Below are 19,824 nucleotides of genomic sequence, written 5' to 3'. Positions count from 1 at the left end.
TTTGTTGTTGCATTAATTTGTTCATCTCCACCTTTCCCCAATTGTTGTGATATAGTTGCCTTTATCATTAGAAATTAGAGCATAAATTATATATACATATTACAATCTTATTCACCAACTAAACATTTCTTAAATATCAAATCAAAAAATAAATATATACTTAATTTTAAATGATAAAAATATTGATATCTAAAAATATAACGGAAGAATTATTTGTCATTTCTCTCAATAAAATAAAGATACTCCAATATAAGATGATGAGTATTGACATGTTCTATCAAATAATAAATTGACAACTCAACACAAACCATTAAATTTCAGACCAAAAATAAAAAAGAGAGAAGGGTAAAAACAAGATTTGACTAAAGTCTGAACTCTTAAGCGTTAAAAGCCCCATTTTCCATATTCTGAGAAGACCAAAAATTGAAGAAAATCGGGAGCAAAGATGCATTCATTTGGGTATAGAGCTAATGCTTTGTTAACATTGGCAGTCACCATCCTTGCGTTTATGTGTGGAATAGCTTCTTTCTCCGACAATTTCAATACTCCGATTCCAACAACTGAAGTTCAAGTACACCTACCTCCTTAAAAACCCTACTTGAATCTATGTTTTCCTTTTGTTAACTTTGTCGATTGTAATTAGATCTGTTAATTTTGTAAATGACCCACGTGTTTGAACGCTTGATTTTCTGCAGGTGTTGAATATCAATTGGTTCCAGAAGAAACCTGATGGGGACGATGAGGTATTTTCTTTGACGAAAGATTTGTATCTGTCGATTTTGATAAAGGGTTTTTCTGGGTTTTTAGTTTCGGATTAATTTTTGTTGAATTCGGTATGTGAGATTGTAAATTGGGTTCAAAAACTGGTTGAACTATGATGGTTGACCTTTCTTCTTTTTTTTTTTCTAATAATTTCTATTTCAAATTCTTGAATATGGGTATTGCTGGATTCTTTGAGGAATCAGGAATCTATGTGATCTATGTACATTCTTGGTTAAATTTGTTTGCTTTCTCATTTGAGAATGGAAAAATCTTGAGATTTTCTGTTTTGAGGTAATATAACTATAACATTGTTCAATTTCAATAACCAAGTTTGATGCATATATGTACGGACATTCTTTGTACTATCAATTGTATACTCTCCATTATAATACCTTCTCTCTAAAAAAATTTTCAATTTCAATCTAGGAGATCCTCCTAGTTAGGCATGAGTATCAACCTAAATAATCATGAATTGTTAGTTAAGGTTTGAACTAATTTTCTCTAAACCCCCATGATATCACATTGTTCTTGAAAATACTAGTAAAAGTTATGAGTTATGACTTTCTTCACCACTCAAACTCACAGGGATCAAACAGAAGAGAATCAACGAATTCCTCGATGAAATCACAAGTAAATTGGACATAATTCATTAGATAAAGACGACCAAATAAAACAGTCCTACTGTACAGAAAAAGGAACTAAGTCGGCTAACTCCTTCGAGATCCTCTTCTTCTTTTGCATTGTTTGAGTGCCTTGAGGCATTCAACTAAATCTGCAGTTCCAGATTGTAAAGATAAAGCTATCATATGTAATACTATTAACTAATTCCCAATTTCTTAGAGTATCCATTGGTTTTTAGTCTATTTTAAATGTTAGAGTTGCCAGTAAGTTTCCAATATTAACTTCAATAATAGAGGGCTAACTAAGCTTACTAGAGGTGTGCATTGGTCGGGTCGGTTTGGTTTTATGTACTATCGGGTTTTAAATACGTTAAACCAACATCTAATATGTTGAACCACTTTTTTCGGTTCGGTTTAGAGCGAAAGGACCGCAGACAACTTTTGAGTAAAACTCTGGAGGAAAAACAATCTTCTATTAGTATTTTCATGAATCTATGTGATATATGTGCATAAAAAAATAATCGTATGTTTTTTTAGATCTCTTAATCATTGAAATATCATAAAAAAATATGCTAGCACATTATATTGCCTAAGGTGTCAGTTTATTTTCTTTATCTTGTTGATCTACATGAACTTGGTAGCTGCTCTTTTGTTAAGCATTCTTGTTACCATTGTTGGTTGAGTGGTTATATGAACTTAATGAAAGAAGTTTGTCTATATCATGTATACTTTTCCTTTTATGCAGGTCAGTTTGACCTTGAACATATCGGCAGATTTACAGTCATTGTTCACGTGGAATACGAAGCAGGTTTAGTGTCTATTTTATTTGCACCATAGTTTGGATTTCACTCTTTTAACCCTATTACTTGAGTCTGATTTTCTTCTATGTAAAGTATGAAAGTGTGGATGTATCAATCTGTATACATCTTATGCTCAATTAAGCTAATCTCTAAGACATAATATATGTATACTTTTCATCCCCGTTCTGAAACACTGGAGTTCACTAGAGTGAAGGGGAGAGGTGGTCATATTAGATGTTGATGCCACGGTTAAGACTCTGGATTACAGGATGTGGAAATTGGAAAATAGAATGCATTACACAAATTTACGAGGCTATTAGTGACTATATAAACCAGTGTTAGATAGTTAAATCTATGCCTTCTTGTACAATTTGTTGACGTTTTCCCAGTTAGTCCAATGACTTGGTGCAGTATTTCCTCTTTCACCTTTTCTTTTTAGTAAAAATTAAAATGAACTTAAATTATTCCTGTTGCAGTGCTTGTGAGAAAGCTGGTTCTATTTTGTTTCCTCCCTTTTTATTTTCCTTGAGAATTTGGAGGACGGGATTTAGAGTGTCTTTACAGCTTCAGTATACCATATATTGAAATTCTGCTACCTAACATGTGTAACAAGAGACTGGAATATTTCAAAAAGAACAAGACTACGTGCAATAAGTTTCCTAGATTTCTGAATTCAAAGTTTTTTAGTTTTAACTTCGAACACTTTAAGAGATATGTTGGCATTGATCGGTCAGATCTCTGTTGGTTGGATTACCTTTATAGTTACTTCTAGCAACTGTGCAATTCTAATAATGTTTAAAATTTTGCAGGTGTTCGTATTTTTGGCAGCTGAGTATGAAACTCCAAAGAACGCTTTGAATCAGGTCTATCTTCTATTGGTTGAGAACTGCATATAATTAATATCTTCCTTGTATTTCATTTGTTAGTTAGATCTTATTTGAGGCTCGTGTCTTTGTCTGATAAATGTATTGCAACTGAAAGTAAGGCTTAGCACAGTATGTATCAACATATCTGCCCTTTGCTTCTCCTTGTAAATCAACGGTCCTGTACTTTGTTGTCAGTGATAGGATTTTCCTGTAAGTATGAATGTATGCTTAGTGAAGCCTCGTGGGGCTGTCTTCTCCAAATTTGAGGAGCAGGCTTTAGAAGCTCCAAGGATACGTCAACTCATTAATTTTTAGGACCTGCTTGAGAATTTGTTTTGTATTTTGTTTTCCTACCCGATGAGAGTTTGGTATGATTCCTTCTACTGACCTGATTGTTTTACTAACAGATATCTTTGTGGGATGGTATTATTCCCACCAAGGAACATGCAAAATTTTTGATTCACACCACAAACAAGTATCGGTTTGTTGATCAGGTTAGTTTCTGAAGCATTTTGCCTTATTCTGCTTTCTTCTTTATCTCATGATTTTCACAAGTACCTAATTCCTTGTTTGTAGGGAAGCAACCTCCGTGGTAAAGCTTTTAACCTAACATTGCATTGGCACGTTATGCCAAAGACAGGGAAAATGTCTGCGAACAAACTTGTGATGACTGGTTACCGCTTGCCAGAGACATACAGATGATGAATTTTTTCCTCGGTGCAATTTACCTGTAACTTTAGCCTCCACTGATAAGTAGGGGAGAATGTGCTTAAATGAGATGAATAGGATAATTTTGTCCCGGATAATGTCAGGATTGCTGTTTATCGGCCTCAAATTATAATATTGATACTTTAGACCTTTGATATTATGATTGTTTTGTGTGACTAAAACCACCATTATTCCCTTTCTTTTCCGGGTAGGAGATGAACAATCAATATTGGAACGAAGTGATTGAAGTTGGAACTGAAAAAAACCTTGTGGAACGTAGCTAATAGTGAAGTTCCCAGCTGCAGGCCATTTTTATCAGTTGAGAGTGTAATAAGTGAAAAGGAGACTTGTTACTGTTAAGTAAAGGAAGATGTGATAAGGTTATGATGAATCAGTTGGAGGTCATTGAGGAGGATGAAACAAAATAACAATGACAACACTATACGGGTTTTGCGGAAACACTTGTAAAGCAACTAAGAGAGTGAAGTTTATCATCAAAATACCATGTCTTAAAACCTCGAATACTCAGGAATCGACTTGTAACATGCTAAACTGAGCTTGTTTACAGGATCCCCTGTTTAGCGTCATTGATTTAACGAGAGACAAAAGCAAGCCTGACATCCATTAAAAACGACAAAATAGCTCAACTATTGTCTCTATCCATAACTGAAGATAAACTAAGACCTTTCCCATACTATAAAATGTGTTTGTTCATCACCATACAAAGTAATAACAACTGTCTGTTCTCTCATCAGTCTCTCTTAATATGGCATCATCAATCCTCAACTTTCTTCTTACATTCTTAGCAGTCTCAAATCTTGTATACCTATCACAATCACAAGTTACTAGAGCTCCCTTCAAACCTGACGGCCTTGCTTTGCAAGTCTTTAAGGATTCTGCCACTGGTCTTCACATAACCAACATCACAAAAGGAACTCCCCAGCAATCCATCCCATTGCTGATTGATTTGAATGGCAACTTCTTATGGTTAAATTGCGAAAAAAATTACCTCTCATCAACCTATTTAGCCCCCTTTTGTCAGTCAACTCAATGTTCTCGCTTTGGTTCTCATTCGTGCAACAAATGCTTTTCCACTACTCCTAGGCCTGGTTGCCATAACAACACTTGTGCTGTTACAACAACAAATCCTTTAACTAGCCAAACTGCAACCAGTGAAGTTGCTCAGGATTCTCTCTCCATTCAATCCATTACTCAATCTGGTTCAAACTATGGTCCTTTAGTTACTATTCGCCACTTCCTTTTTGCTTGTTCACCTTCATCTTTGTCACAAGATCCTTTTCCTAATAATGTCCAAGGAGTAGCTGGATTAGCTCACGGTTCAGTCTCTCTCCCAATTCAATTTGCCTCTCATTTTGGATTCCATCGTCAATTCTCCTTGTGCTTGCCCTCTTCCTCACAAAAAAATGGTGCAATCTTTTTCGGGACTAGTGGATTGAATGGTACACAGACAGGTAACTTAACCTACACCCCAATAATCATCGGTTCACAAGGTGAATATTTCATCCCAGTCAGGTCAATTCGCGTAAACAACAAGCCTGTCCCATTGAACCGTTCATCTTTAATCTCAACAAGGACTAGAAACTTTGGTGGCGCGATGATTAGTACTACAGCACCTTACACAGCTCTTGAACACAACATTTTCACAACTTTCACTCAGTTTTTCGCTAACCAATCCTCTGGGATATCTCAAGTGAATCCTATATCACCATTCGGATTATGTTTCAATTCCAACGTCTCTTCGATCACAAATGTTCCGAACATTGATTTTGTGATGCAGAACAAAAATGTTACATGGACTATTGTTGGAACAAATTCAGTAGTTGAAGCACGACCAGGTGTGTCATGCTTGGCGTTTGTTGATGGAGGACAAAATCCAAAGGCTCCAATTGTGATAGGGGTGCATCAATTGGAAGATAATTTTGTTGAGTTTGATTTGGTCAGGTCGAGATTGGGAGTAAGCTCTTCGTTGCTGTCACGTAATACTAGTTGTTCTAATTTCAATTTCACATCCAAATCGTCTTTCGATTGATTAAATGGAGTGAAAATTGAAGAAAAGTTTAATTTCCTATCTATGTTCTTGTGATATAGTTTAAGGTCTATGCAATTTTAGTTTAAGTTTCTTTTGTTTGTATTTTCGTCTTAAGATGCAAGTGTACTAGTTTTGAGCAAGGAGTGTTGTTGATTTCAATTTTATGTCACATATTATGAAAACACACACACAAAAAAAAAACATCCCTTTTTGCTTCTCTTGCTAGTTTTAATACTTGTATAATATATGTAGATTAGATAGCGATAATAAATATTTTTGATCGAGTCTATTTATTGTGTTAATCAATTGGTAGTATGGATATAATTGTTCAACTATCAAACCTAAAGAATTATTACTTGTGTATTAGTATCTAATTAAGCGCTTAATCATGGCGTTTGTGCTAATATATGCAACTTACTCTTTTAGAACTTAAAAGAAGCCTTTTCTCTCTCTTGTAGTTTATGAAGTTCTTTTTGTTTTTTGCCAAAAGGAGATATTTTATATATTGTTACATACTTAACGTTACATTATCACTATTAGTTCTAGCGATAACAGATATGTTACAAATTACATGTAGATCATACTACTAGTTTACTTGATGATACTCCATCTTGATCAGCCTTTAGTTTCTTCTTTGCTACATCGGGTGGAGTTGATATGATAAGTGTTAGCTTGGAACCTAATCGGGATAAAATGTGTGCTACCTTGTTCCCTGGATGGAAGTTATGGCGGATCACTTAATTCCCCGACTTCTTCAAAGTTGACTTGCAGGAAAAAATAGTAGAATTGCAAGTTAGATGTGTATATTCTCCATGGTTTCGATAGAATCAGTTTCAATTTGAAGATCAACAGTAGCATTATGATTGCTAGGGAAAAAAAGTTCATTAGCATCCAAAACTAGAATTTCCTATCTATTAGTGTTTTGATTTGTTATAATTGGAAGGAACGATATGTAGCTCCGAAATGTGTTGAAATACTAATTATTTTAAAATATTACATTAACTTTGAATTTTTCGAATATATTAGGATATATAAGTTTTTTTATATACAAACGATAGAGATGAGAGCAGGGTGGATCAAATATCACCTTTATAAATACATTCAAACAAAATCATATACAAATTTTATTGTATAAATTTGAACTACTTACTAAAATTTTGCTTTAAATCAATAATTTGAATTTTAGCTTGCCTCTTATATTTAGAATGGTCAAGTATAAATTCATGGCATTTGTTCATGTTTTACCTAGGTGACATATATCTAATTTTTTCAATGTGTTTTTTATTTCTTTTTGTGTGATAGTATTTGCAAAACGTTATTTTTGTATTTCTAATAGCTTAAATGGTTTTCAGGTTCTTTGAGAATTCTCAACATAACAATTCATGAACAACACTCGCATAACTTTTTTGAATATAACGATATAGAATTTCAGTTTATCACAATTACATCACTAATATTATTAAATATTGATTGTAAGTATTTTTAGCATTCTTTAAATTTCAATTTGGAATTTTGCATTAAACGATGAATATTTTTTTTCATTATAAGTATGTGTATAAAGCGAGAGAGGCGAGCGAGTATGGAGAGTAGCGAGCGAGATTCTTGGGAGAGATACGCCTGACAAACTTTAGTTAACGTTCGCTATGGAGCACAATTAAATCAAACCCTAGCTACTCCATTTATTTTAGATTATTAATTTGCTATTATATACAATTTTCCCCAAAAAAACACAAAAATAATGGATAGAGAAAAGTATGGTAATAGGCTTATGTAATTTAAAGCGCATTTTAAGCCCAATAACAATGAAATGAACCCATTACCCAACACAGACACAAACAACCTTTAATTCCTCCATTTGTTGAAATTTAGAAGAGCACATTTGTAATACGTCCCATTTTAGTTGATGATTTTCATTTTACATGAGATATTGAAAAATTATAAATAAAAAATAATTTTACTAATTCCTTTGTTAAAAAAAATTCTTTAAAATTTTACAAATAAATGTGAACAGTTTTAAAAAGAATATTAATTGCAAAGTTAATATAAAATTTTTTTATATTAGTAAGATGATCAAGTAATATTAAACGGAGAGAGTAACTAAACAATTAAATATTTCACTAATCAAAACGGCAGATATTGATTAATATAGAGAAAAGACATAAAGTCATCATTAAAATTATTCGAAATTTTTAAAAAGACACCTAAAGTTTGTAATCATCTTATTATCCCGCTAAACAATTTTGAAAAGATATACTTACATCATTTTTCGTCCATCTGACATAGAGAGTGGTGTGCACTCTCTCAAAGAGATTGAGCAGATTAAAATAACTAATATAATTTTATTTTTACAAGTATTTTATTATAAAATATATTTTCTTATTATTTTAACTCTTTTTCCTTTATATTTGTTCTCTTTCTTTCTTATTTCTTTTCAAAAATTCATTGTGATCTCCATTCATTGAAGCTTCTTACTTTCAATGTTAGTATTTTTACCACAACTTCACCTTCCTTTTTTATTACTATTAGTTTTACTCTGTTTAGTTTGAAAATTTTATCTAAATATTTTCTTACATTTCGAACAATTTGATTAACTCATTAGATTTTAAGATAACTAGAAAGTATCATATAGTTTTTTTATTCGATTTCAATTTAGTTCTTTCAATTTTTGAGAAATTAATTGATTCTTTTAAAATTATCATTTCTAATTTTGAATTTATATGAAAACGAGTAGTTAATTATACCTTTAAAATTTTAAATTTTCTTCAAAAAATAATTAATTTTGTTATCAATAATTCAATAAAAGTTAAATAATAGTATGAATTTTATAAAGAATTTGACCGGAGAAGAAGAAGAAAGAGAAAAGAAAAAAAATGGAAGTTGGTTTCAGTTTTGACATGGGGGTGGGAGCTGAAGAAAAATAAAAAGAAGGGATGAATCACTTGAAACTGGGACATGGATGATGAAATAAATTTAAGATATATTAAAATTAAAATTCAAAAAGTAAGAGATAGAAATAAAGAAAGAAAAAGATAAAGAAAAAATTTAAAATGAACCTTTTTATATTTTTAATTAAATTAATATGTGTCATGTAATGATTGAGGTGTGAACTCACTTGATTCTTAAATTTGAGGCTGATTGAAAAAACATTATAATAATATCTGTTCAAAATTATTTAATGGAGTAACAATACAGTCACAAAGTTAACAATACAGTAACAAAGTTAAAATGTCTTTACGAAGATTCGAAACAACTTCAATGTCTTTTCTCATAAATATAATAACAAAGATAGCATGTGTTTTCATTAATTATCACAAAGACAAAGCAGAATTTTCAATTTTTTAACAACCAAATTGCAATTTTCCTTTCTGTAATTTATTACTACAAAGACCTAGACATTACTTCTTGGATTAATGAATTCTGATTTTCACAGAGTAAATATATACAAATCTTCCTTTTTTAAATATTCATAACACAGGATTCCAGAACTCACGTGTTTGGTCAAAACTTATGTACTATATGTCGTAAATTTGATTAATTAGTTTTGACCTAACTCAAGAATTATGACACCAATATAATTTTATATAAGTGCACATGAATGTAATTAAAGCTTTTTGCCCCAGATCTATTATATATTCACCCTCCTGCCCCATAAATATTAATGTGATATTTATCCAATTAGTCAACACTACCACTACTAACTATAAAAATATCTTACCACTAGCTACTTTAAAAAAAATATATATTAGGAAAATTGGAATTGTTTTTTCATCCTTCATGTGGTTTTTTTTTTTTTTCATTTTCTACGAGAAGATTTAACCAAAACTTCTTAGCTACTGTACCAACATAGTGAAACTTCACCAAAAAGCAGATTCCATTGCCTAAGCTTCAAGTTCAGCCACTGTTTAAATCAAACAATAATATTGCTTTCCAATTTCCAAGACTGAAATATGACTTAATTTTATTACTTCCAAAACTGTTTTTGGGACCAAATAAAATTGAACATAGTCAATTTCATAAAACCTTCGATTAGGATCTTAAATTAAAGCCACTAGATGAACAAAATTGTTAAATAGTAGTAGTAACAGCAAAAGCAAAATTCTTACAATTTGCTTTTCTGAAGACAAAAGCGTCGTCTCTCATTAGTTCATAATAAGCTAAAGACCAAGACAAAGTACACACGTTTTATATCAAAAAAAAAAAAAGAACAATTTACATAATACTACAGCTGCCTGTATTCTCATCGCTGAACATATGAGTAAAATTATCATGCACCGGAGCACCCATAGGTGGCGGTGGCCCGTAACTCACGGATGGATGTTGCCGGGCGTACATCATCGGATGGGCACCGTACATGTTTGGATGGGCTCCGTACATGTCATATCCGGCAGGCCGCTGTTGGTTCATCATCATTTGTGCCATATACTGTTGTTGTTGTTGGCTATAAGGGTTGTTGCCTCCTTGACCCATCCCCGGGTAACCGCCAGGACCACCGGCGGGTAGTCCTTGAGCTGCCGACATATGACCCATTGGGCCCATGGTCATTGGACCTCCTCCACTTTTTTGACCCATACTCATCATACCATGTGGCCCTCCTTGTTGCAGACTGTTCATCATTAGACCTCCATCCATCTTCCCTCCCCCTCCTCCTTTCTGAGGTACTGCTGCACCACCAAAACTTCCATTATTGTTACCTTTACCACCATTTTTACCAACATTCTGATTCTGGTTCCCTCCTTTCCCCTGTTTTCCTCCTCCATTATTATTGTTTTTGCCGCCACCATGATGATTTCCAGCCATACCCTTCATTTGTACTGGGATTTCAACTCCACCTTTCTTGCCATTTCCACCATTATTACCCATAGGCCCACCTTTCATCATCATAGCATTAAGCCCATGAGATCCACCCCCCATCATTTTAGAAGGTGGAGGGGCACCAAATTCTTCATCAGATTCATCATCATAATCATCAGATTCATCATCGAAGTCGTCAGATTCATCATCAAATTCATCCTCAGGCAGATTGAACTTCACAGATTTTTGATCCTTGGGATTTGGAATATTAGGCATCTTGAAATTATCCTTCGACCCTTTGAGATTCTGCATCATCTGAAGAAACTGTTGCGCATTCCCCTTTGGCGGCTCCTTATTTCCACCACCACCACCACCCTTTTGAGATTTGTTGTCTTTTCCACCTTTAAAGTTGTCCATTTGCATGTTCATGAACTGATTGTTCATCATATTGAAATTAGAACCTCCCTTTTGTCCTCCTCCCCATAGCTCTGCATGTTTCCCTGATTTCACTAGCTTCTTTATCAGCGTTGCTGGATCAACATTTCCTGTCACTGTTACTTTGCTTTGGTCTGAATCTATCTTCACTGTGTAAACACCTGTAATAATAATAAATAATTTTTTTTTAGAAAAACAGAGACATCTAAATCTAGGGCCCAAAGCATGAGAATATGCCATATTTAAAGAACTCTAATTTAACATATGGAGAAGTAAATTACCTTCAATCTTCTGCAATTTCTTTTTCACCTTCTGTTTACAGCCATCACAGTGTATGTTCACTTTAAGTACACAAGTCTACAAGAAAAAAAAGATATCATAAGGTAACAGAAAACAGGAAAAATGTTTCAAGAAATGACTAGATAGTTAAGCTGCCAACAAAATGCACTTGAGATACCAAAATACCAACTATTGAGTCTTGACAATATGAAACTACTACAACTTGCATATGAACAGTAAATGCGAACAGAAATTAGTCATCATACCTGAGACTTGAGCATTTCTTGTTTATTCATTCTGTCAGCAGATGCAGACTAACAATAAAGAAAGATTGGAGTTGTTCTTGTTGTAGTATAGTAGTAGTAGTTGAAAATATGAGGTTTGAATGTAGGTTAGGCACTTAAAGAAAGGAGTAGCTGAGATTTGAAGAGGAAGAGGGAAGGAAGGCGGTGTGGTGTAAAATATTGTTAAAACTAGTCGGTTTAGGCTGATGGAGGGGTATTTGAAGGAAAACAAAATATAAGGCAAGTGAGTGAGCTGTCACAGTAAAGACCAATGTCGGCTTCGTCTCAAAGAAGAGAACACGACCATAGCTACTCTACCCTTTTTTTATTTCTACTCTTATTAAATTTAAATTATGCATTATATTTTAAAAAAATTAACGATTACTTTTATAAAGAAGAAATTTTTTCATATGTTATAGTTTTATAGGCCTACGAGCTTAACAATTTTTAATAGAATTTTTTTCATATATTATATGGTTGGGAACAAGTTAGTTAATCTGAATTTAGCTATATCGAGATAACTTATCTCACCATATATATGGGATAACTCATGTTTGGTCAGAAAATGGTTATTTCGTGATAGTTACCTAGAAATTAGTTAATCTGAATAACATATCCCACCAGCATCATATATATATGCAATAACCTATTCCATCATTGTGATATAAATACTAGAATAAATTATCTCAAATATAACAATCAAACAAGATATAAAATTTTATTTCTATCACTATTTTCTTTATCTATTCATAATATTTTTACCTCTAACAAACAAACGCCAATTGAGGCACCACGGTCCTTTTTGGTCATAACTACTGTTCATATTACAACTTGGCCCTTTCTGCTTTATATGGTTAAGAGTGCACTGTTTCTTCTTTACTTTTCTATTACTCCTACTGCTGGACCAATTTTTTATTTTATTTTATTTTATTTTACTACTTTCTAAAAGTTTTAAAAAATCTCTTGCGATAATTTATAAAAAGAAAATTAGTTCATGATTTTTAAGTAGATTAAAAAAAATACAAGAAAATTTTAAATCATTATCTAAGATCTTATAACTAATTATGAATGTTAAGTGATAATCTAATAATTTATCCGTAGATTGATCACTATATGATTCGATATTAGACTCTAATTTAAGTTTATTCAATATAATACCTTCCTAAGGATATTATTTATACAAATTCCAAACATAAGAACAAATTTGAATTGGTCATTACTCATTAGTGATGATACTGTTTTTTGGTTAATGTGTTTCCCAAGAAAAATATTAACGCACTTTTTTTTTATATTTAAAAAAATTAAATCAATATATGCTTTTAAATTATAAAATTTTATATATTATATTTTCCTCTAATTTATGTTCAGATAAATAAAATCACGTAAAAGAGGACGGTGTAAGATAATAGGATCTTTTGAGGTTTGCCATGTTTTTTTAATGAGTTTTAGTTTAGTTTTGCTTTTTCTTTCATGTGAACTGACATAGAAGATTTGACCACTGATAAAGCATGGATTATAACATGGGGCTTTGAAATTTTTATTTTTCTGGCTTCTCATTTGGCTTAGTTATATTAGAGTTTTAATTATTTTAAATTTATATTATAATTTTAATTTATAAAAGTGAACTTTTAATTAAAAGAAAAATAATCTAGCTACTGCACTGCCCCCATTGGTATGTTAAGGCTTTGGAATTTTGTGGTTGGCTACTTATTCCACTAAAAAAAAAAGTTTAGTATTATATACTCTTCTCAGAGTTCATCAAATTTTGCAATTTTTGTGTCACATTTTTGTCTGTTATTTATATCGGATGTAATTTTTATATTACGATTTTTGAAAGAAAAAGTAAAAAAAGCGTTTAGTTTTACAAACTTAAAAGATTAAAACTGCAAAATTGATGCTTAAAGGGAGTATTTTAAACCTACAAATAATGATAAATTATCATTTATATCAATTTCTTCGTAATTAACTCACACGTCTTAGCTTAAATAATTAAATATTCAAGATTTAATACATACGTTTCTTTTGTTCTCCAAGTAACTAATTATTTTTTACTTACTATAAACAATTATTTTTAAAGTAATTTGATATTTTAAAAATTACTCAATTTTTTCAATTATCAGACGTCTCTTATTGTAATTTGTGAAGGTGGAAGTTATCTTTCTTTTCTTAGTATTATAAATCATTTTGATTCTAAATTATCATTGATTATAAGAATTTGACTACTGAAATTTAGTTGTTGTTTTTTTCATCTATTCATCCATAATTGGCTTAATTGACTAACTTTAATAATAATGCTTACCTCAATACATCAAAAATAATTGTGTGCACTTGTTACTAATCAAATGGCTAAGTTAAATACCTAATATATTAGACTAGGCTAGTTTGAAAAAGAAATTTTGTGATTTTGACATCCAACTCAATTTTGATACATTTAACTTACACATAAGAAAGTATTAATGTATCATTGCTTGGCTTGCACTAATTGAAAATGCTCTCTCTCTCTATATATATATTCTAAATTTTAATAGTTACTCTAATGAGATCAATATTGCCATTTTACGTATAGCATAACTTTCAAAGAAAAAAAGTCTCTTGTTCCCATAAAATATATGGTAATTTAAATTATTGAATTACATAATCTTTAGGTTGAATGGGACCTTAGAACCAATGGACATGTTACACTTTTTTTTTGGTCAACCTCAAAGTGTTACACTTTGACCTACATGGTACAATATATTCAACTCTCATAAATCATAACCATTGTTGTGTTAATATTTTCAAAAACGAAATTAAAAGTTTAAAACGATAGAACCATATTCTACCAAATGCATTGTATTATATTTTATTGGCATATAACCTAACTTTAATGGGACCAAGTATAACACATATATGGTGATCAACTTGTTAGAAGGTCAATAAGTTTCTTTATTTTGTTCAAGTTGCTTCAGCAAATAAAAGTGATCGATAAAAAAGGGAAGATCTTACTATCGATACACTTAGTCAATCTTATTTATTCATTTTTCATAGTAATGAGTTTTTGTTATTTTTTTCAAGCATCACATCTAAAATAAGTGAACTAACTTGATATTCAACTTACTTAAATTGATTGAATTTGCGCGTTTCCACTAACCTCGGAGAGTAACACTTTATGTTCCCATTAAATATATTTCATTTTTTTTTATTAATCCTACTGTTGCACCATAACCATATATATGATTACTATTTACTATTGCAAATCACAAAAAAATGTCATTTGACATGAAAAAATAAATTGTAACATGCTTTTCTTGTTATTAAAAATCAGATGAAGACCATGTCACTATAGTAAGTAAATATAAGTATATTGTCATTAAATTATTCATAAAATTTTGTCACTAGTGATTTTTGATAGAAAGCTAGAGGACCTTACCTAGGTAGAAAGAGATAAGGTTATAGGATAAATGAAATGAATTTTGTCCACAGAAAAGAGCTATACAAAAATTAATTTTTTGTCCCTTATTACTTGTGTCAGTGCCAGTACACCTTATTCCAATATTATTAAATAGTCTTGACTAGTGTGGTGGTATAAATGGTTCACAATTAATATAATGGGGTTATAATTTACAGCTAAAGTTTTAAATTTGTATACAAATAGAATAAAGTAGCCACATACCAGAAAAGGCAGAGAGACAGTAGTTAACTGTTGGACATATTATGAAAATTTCATATTATAACTTGAGTGGGAGATAAATTTTAAAAATAGGAAAAACAAAAAAGGACGATAGAGCATTATTATAGAAATATATCTTGTTAAATTTTAAAGAGACGTAAATTAAAATGGGGCACCAAATCCAAAAACCAATCTTCATACCTTGTCTGATATAGACAACCACTATGACTCAAAACATAAAATAAAGTTTTTAGAGTTTGGTTTCGATAATGATATATAGTTTTCTCTATGTTTGAATTTCTCTTTTCTATGTTGTTTGAATCGATTTACATGTATTTTAATTAATTTTAAAAAATATATATTACTTTTTATCTGCACAAATATATAGCGATTCGATATAATAAAATTTGAATTTGAAAATTAATGATTTTCGACGATTAAATCATACCCTTGGCCTTGGGTTTGGACCAACTTTCTTAATTTACCAAAATAATTGTTGTTCTTATTTCCTTAAAAGCCTAACCCCGTGAAGAAATTTTGGTTTCTTTTTGCCTAATTGCCTCCCTTTGAAAGCACCACTTTTTTCTGTCAAAAAATTAAAGAAAGTTTGAATTATAATGAATGGTGCCAAAAAAGAACTACCCACTCACTTGGACACTTAACCCAAAAAACATAAAAATCTTTCTTTATTCAATTTGTGCTTTTTCAAACTATTGGCTCGTCTGTAAAACGGTTTTTAATTTGCTATACCCATAATCGTGATTTTGGAAAATCTTTCTTGTATTGAGATATATGATTTTCTATTTTACGCGATAAATTTTGAATTTATATAAATTTTTATTTTGAGATTATAAATTTAAAGTCTTTATTTAACTTTTAAATTTGTTTCAATTAAACTAATTAAAATACTTAGATTGAAACGAAGAGAATAACATAATATTGATAAGTCTTAAACGGTAAATAAATCAAACAATTATGAAAAGATATAGTGTTATTATAAAACTTATTTTCTACAATTAATTTGAATTATCCGTTAATCTGAGATTAATTCTTTCTTTGATATAATTGGCCTTCTAATATATACTTTTGTTCTTCATTTTTTGACATAAAATTCAAACTCCTTGACCTAGGAAACATATCAAATGCAGCGTCAGCAGTATCAATTCATCTAAACTCAATATTTTTTTATATATTTATGTGTATGTAAATATATGTTAAACGCACAACTTATTGGTATAATTTATAATATTAGAAATAATGAATTTTCATCTTGGTTATGCAAGAACAAATATTTTCATTTTTAAGTTACATTACTGGCATATCCTGAATCCTAAAGATAATTAGGAACCAAAAGAAAAACATAGCGGTATGTTTTTAAGATTTGTTAAAAATTATTGGCTCACAGGCCACAACGCTAACATATTCCCAAAAATATTAGAAATGGGAAAGTAAAAAGTGGATTAAATATGAGTTGTGACAAAATGCTCAAAAGCGTTAGCACTATGGATTCAACTTATGAACTTCCCTTACAAAAAATTATTCATGATGGCAATTTGCAATATTTTATACATGGAATATTAGCTTATGCCATAATTATAGACAAACAAAAGAAGATTGACAGAGAGGATGGATACATAACCAATATTTTGAGGCATCATTATAATTTCCAATTTGGTTATAACCAAGTCACTTGTGTATCTGTACACCATAATTAAGAGCATGATAGTTCTTATATATTTAATTTAAAGCAAAATAAGCATAAGAAAAGAAGGAATTATCAGTAGATAATTATGTGTTAAAGGTAAGCTTTATATGGGTGAACAAGTGAGTGGGAACAACCTCCTGTGGACTGAATTATGATGAATTTGAAACATTGCCGTTATTTTACTTTTTTTTTTTCTCGTTCGTTCGTTGCAGTATATTAAAATTTAAATTTACGTCGAGAAGTCACATATTGCATGTGAATTACTTTATAGTAAAGACTACTCTATACTCAAGTAGACTCAAATTCAAGATTTTTTGATTAAAAATAAAGAGTACTTACTATTCCAGCACAATTTTTTATCGATTATTTTACTCCTTTACTAGGCTTAGGGCGAGAAATCCTAGGATAAATCATCGATCCCAATGACATTTAACACTTGGAAAAAGATCTTTGGCTAGTGTGGGGTTGAGACATGAGATGAGATCACATAGATCTATGAGTATCCATTATCAGATACTTTTGCAATTTACTTTTATACGTCTATTTTTAAAAATTTAAAAACTAAAAATGTCAAATATAGGGGTGAAGTTATAGGAGTTTACATAAATCTAGTAATTTTTATATAAATTTGATATTTTTTGTTTTTAATTGATAAATCAAGCTATGATATCTTTAATTAATTTCATTAAAAAATAGAATTTTCAGAAAATTTTAATTTTCTAATTCATCTACTTAATAATTAATAGAGACAAACTGATAATTTCATCGTATCAACCATTAATTTTTTTTAATAGAACTATTAATTTAAAAATGGACATTAGAGATGGAGAAAGTATTTGCATTTGACATTCTTATAAACTTATATTATAATTATTACAGTCTTAATCCCTTTTAGAAATCAAACAAATGGTCCAAAGAAAACAAAGAGGATGCAAAAATTCTGTTTCTTGCGAGATGTGTGGGTTCCAACATTTTTGTATGTACTAGTTTCTTTTCTTCCTTTGATACACAGGTTTGATTTTTTTTTTTTAAATGATTTCAGTTTAATTTATTATATAAAAAAGACTATCATTTCTTTTACGAATTCAATCCCCAAAATTAAAATTTCAAGAACATGTGTTATTTATATCAATTTTTATTTAACTTAATTTAATCATAAAAGTCTCGTACGTTAAATTCTAGTTACCCATTTATACTCAAAATTATCTTTGAATAATGCAAATTAAATAAAATATCATCATTTAATAGCTTAGTATTAAAATACATTTTTGTCAATTTTTTACTCAACTTACTCTCATCGACTATAACTTTATTCAAAATGAACATGTCCTTACTTAATACGTTAAATAAATCGAAATTAAACGAGTAAAACAATATAGACGTCGGCAACAAAGTATGCGCTGCGGATCAAGTTGTCATTTGTTTTCGTGTGATACAGACAAGAGTATTACCAAACGTGAAATAAAAGAAATCAACAGAAAAAGAGACCGTCCATCGTAAGCCGGTAACTGGTAAGAGATGTGTTTTTTTTTTAAAAAAAAAAACACATAAAAAAAATAAATATTGATAGAATAACAGTAAATCATTTTGAAAGATTCAAGCAAGCATAAATTAGAAAATATCAATGAAATTTGTCTCGTTAATTTTATTAATCATACGATTTTAAGTTGCGGAATAAATAAAATGATAGACTATCCCTAAAATTAAGAAACTAAATATTTTCCGAAATCAAATAGTATTAAATTACTTTTTTCAATTAAACAACTAACTATTTTTAAAAAAAATCATATCAAAATTTAACGTTCAACAACTTAAACATGCCATTGCCGTGTTTTTAGAGGACAATTTAAAGCATGATAAGAAAATGGTTTAGGTTATTAGGTACCTATTAATATAATATAGAATTGTTTATGATAGATAAAATTCTATCTCTAAATTTAGATTTCTTGCCACAAATTTGATTTAATTGAATTTAAAGTGAGTATCAAAAAATAATAAAAAATTTAGTCTCTATCAACTTTAAATGTTAATGAATGATTTGACTAAAAAGAAAACTTGTTAATAAATTCTGCCGTAGAATTTACCAAATATTAGCACTCAAGAATATTATGCCATCAATTAGTCAAAGAGTTGATCCATTATTTTCATAAAATTATTAAAAGCAGCTCCTCCAGGTTGTCCAATCAAGCGAAGAATTAGGTGTAGAGGGGCTAATTTAGTTATTTGGAATGTATAATGCTAATGGTCGAAAAATTTGATTAGAAATTTAAAAAAATTATAATATTTTTTTTATTTTAGAATAAATTTTCCTGTTTTATTAAAAATATTAAAATTAAAAGAGTAAAAATATTTAAAATAACAAAATACCACTTTGACTACGTTTCCTGGCCAAAGGATTTTTTCATTTGAAATTAGTTTCTATTGCGCTTTTACTTCTCATCAGAAAGTTAATATTTTTAAGAAAATCAATATGCACATTCAATCAAACAAATTTACGTGCATTAACTTTCATATTCAAGTTTCGTCACTTTTCTTAGGAACCATGAAACATTAAAATAATTTAGTTTGGTATTAGGAATAAAGTTTTCCATGTTAAGAAAAAGTTAAAATTTATTACAATGGTTCCAAAAGGGAATATCAAAATAATATAGTACTACATGACTGATAAATTGCTACGTGTATATATTTAGAGAAAGGTGATTTATTGTCCAAGTGCTCAAAAAGGATAAAAGAGTACTAAACTTGTTAGCTTAATATTCTAATTTATCTTTAATAATACAATAATAATAATAATAAAGACAGTTTGTTAGGACAATCCCCATTATTTTTACTTTTATTTTTCATTTTTGGTAAAAGATAGTAGAGCAATATTGGC

The 19,824-nt window shown here is 30.1% G+C and overlaps 3 protein-coding genes across 3 annotated transcripts; 2 read left to right on the top strand and 1 right to left on the bottom strand.

The window, feature by feature from the left end:
• Positions 1–187: 187 nt before the first annotated feature.
• Positions 188–3,916, top strand: LOC101260768 (signal peptidase complex subunit 3B). Its single transcript, XM_004230129.5, has 6 exons — positions 188–571; positions 696–743; positions 2,128–2,190; positions 2,992–3,045; positions 3,456–3,542; positions 3,625–3,916. The coding sequence occupies exons 1-6, from the start codon at positions 446–448 to the stop codon at positions 3,748–3,750; spliced, it is 504 nt and encodes a 167-aa protein (XP_004230177.1). The 5' UTR covers positions 188–445; the 3' UTR covers positions 3,751–3,916.
• A 551-nt stretch (positions 3,917–4,467) lies between these two features.
• Positions 4,468–5,965, top strand: LOC101262571 (gamma conglutin 1-like). The gene has a single exon (XM_004231216.5). The coding sequence runs from the start codon at positions 4,523–4,525 to the stop codon at positions 5,804–5,806; it is 1,284 nt and encodes a 427-aa protein (XP_004231264.1). The 5' UTR covers positions 4,468–4,522; the 3' UTR covers positions 5,807–5,965.
• A 3,894-nt stretch (positions 5,966–9,859) lies between these two features.
• On the bottom strand, positions 9,860–12,034 carry LOC101260479 (heavy metal-associated isoprenylated plant protein 32). Its single transcript, XM_004230128.5, has 3 exons — positions 11,578–12,034; positions 11,314–11,389; positions 9,860–11,193 (listed from the first exon to the last, which is right to left on the bottom strand). The coding sequence occupies exons 1-3, from the start codon at positions 11,605–11,607 to the stop codon at positions 10,016–10,018; spliced, it is 1,284 nt and encodes a 427-aa protein (XP_004230176.1). The 5' UTR covers positions 11,608–12,034; the 3' UTR covers positions 9,860–10,015.
• Positions 12,035–19,824: the final 7,790 nt, after the last annotated feature.

The sequence above is a fragment of the Solanum lycopersicum genome, chromosome 1 (assembly GCF_036512215.1).
Source record: "Solanum lycopersicum chromosome 1, SLM_r2.1".
Taxonomy (NCBI): Eukaryota; Viridiplantae; Streptophyta; class Magnoliopsida; order Solanales; family Solanaceae; genus Solanum; species Solanum lycopersicum.
This window is presented reverse-complemented; position numbering and strand designations above follow the sequence as displayed.

Coding starts and splice junctions, on each gene's coding strand:
- LOC101260768 (XM_004230129.5), top strand. CDS start 446: ATGCATTCATTTGGGTATAGAGCTAATGCTTTGTTAACATTGGCAGTC. Junction 572..695: donor TTCCAACAACTGAAGTTCAA/GTACACCTACCT, acceptor GATTTTCTGCAG/GTGTTGAATATCAATTGGTT. Junction 744..2,127: donor AACCTGATGGGGACGATGAG/GTATTTTCTTTG, acceptor CCTTTTATGCAG/GTCAGTTTGACCTTGAACAT.
- LOC101262571 (XM_004231216.5), top strand. CDS start 4,523: ATGGCATCATCAATCCTCAACTTTCTTCTTACATTCTTAGCAGTCTCA.
- LOC101260479 (XM_004230128.5), bottom strand. CDS start 11,607: ATGAATAAACAAGAAATGCTCAAGTCTCAG. Junction 11,390..11,577: donor AAGAAATGCTCAAGTCTCAG/GTATGATGACTA, acceptor TTTTTCTTGTAG/ACTTGTGTACTTAAAGTGAA. Junction 11,194..11,313: donor GAAATTGCAGAAGATTGAAG/GTAATTTACTTC, acceptor TTATTATTACAG/GTGTTTACACAGTGAAGATA.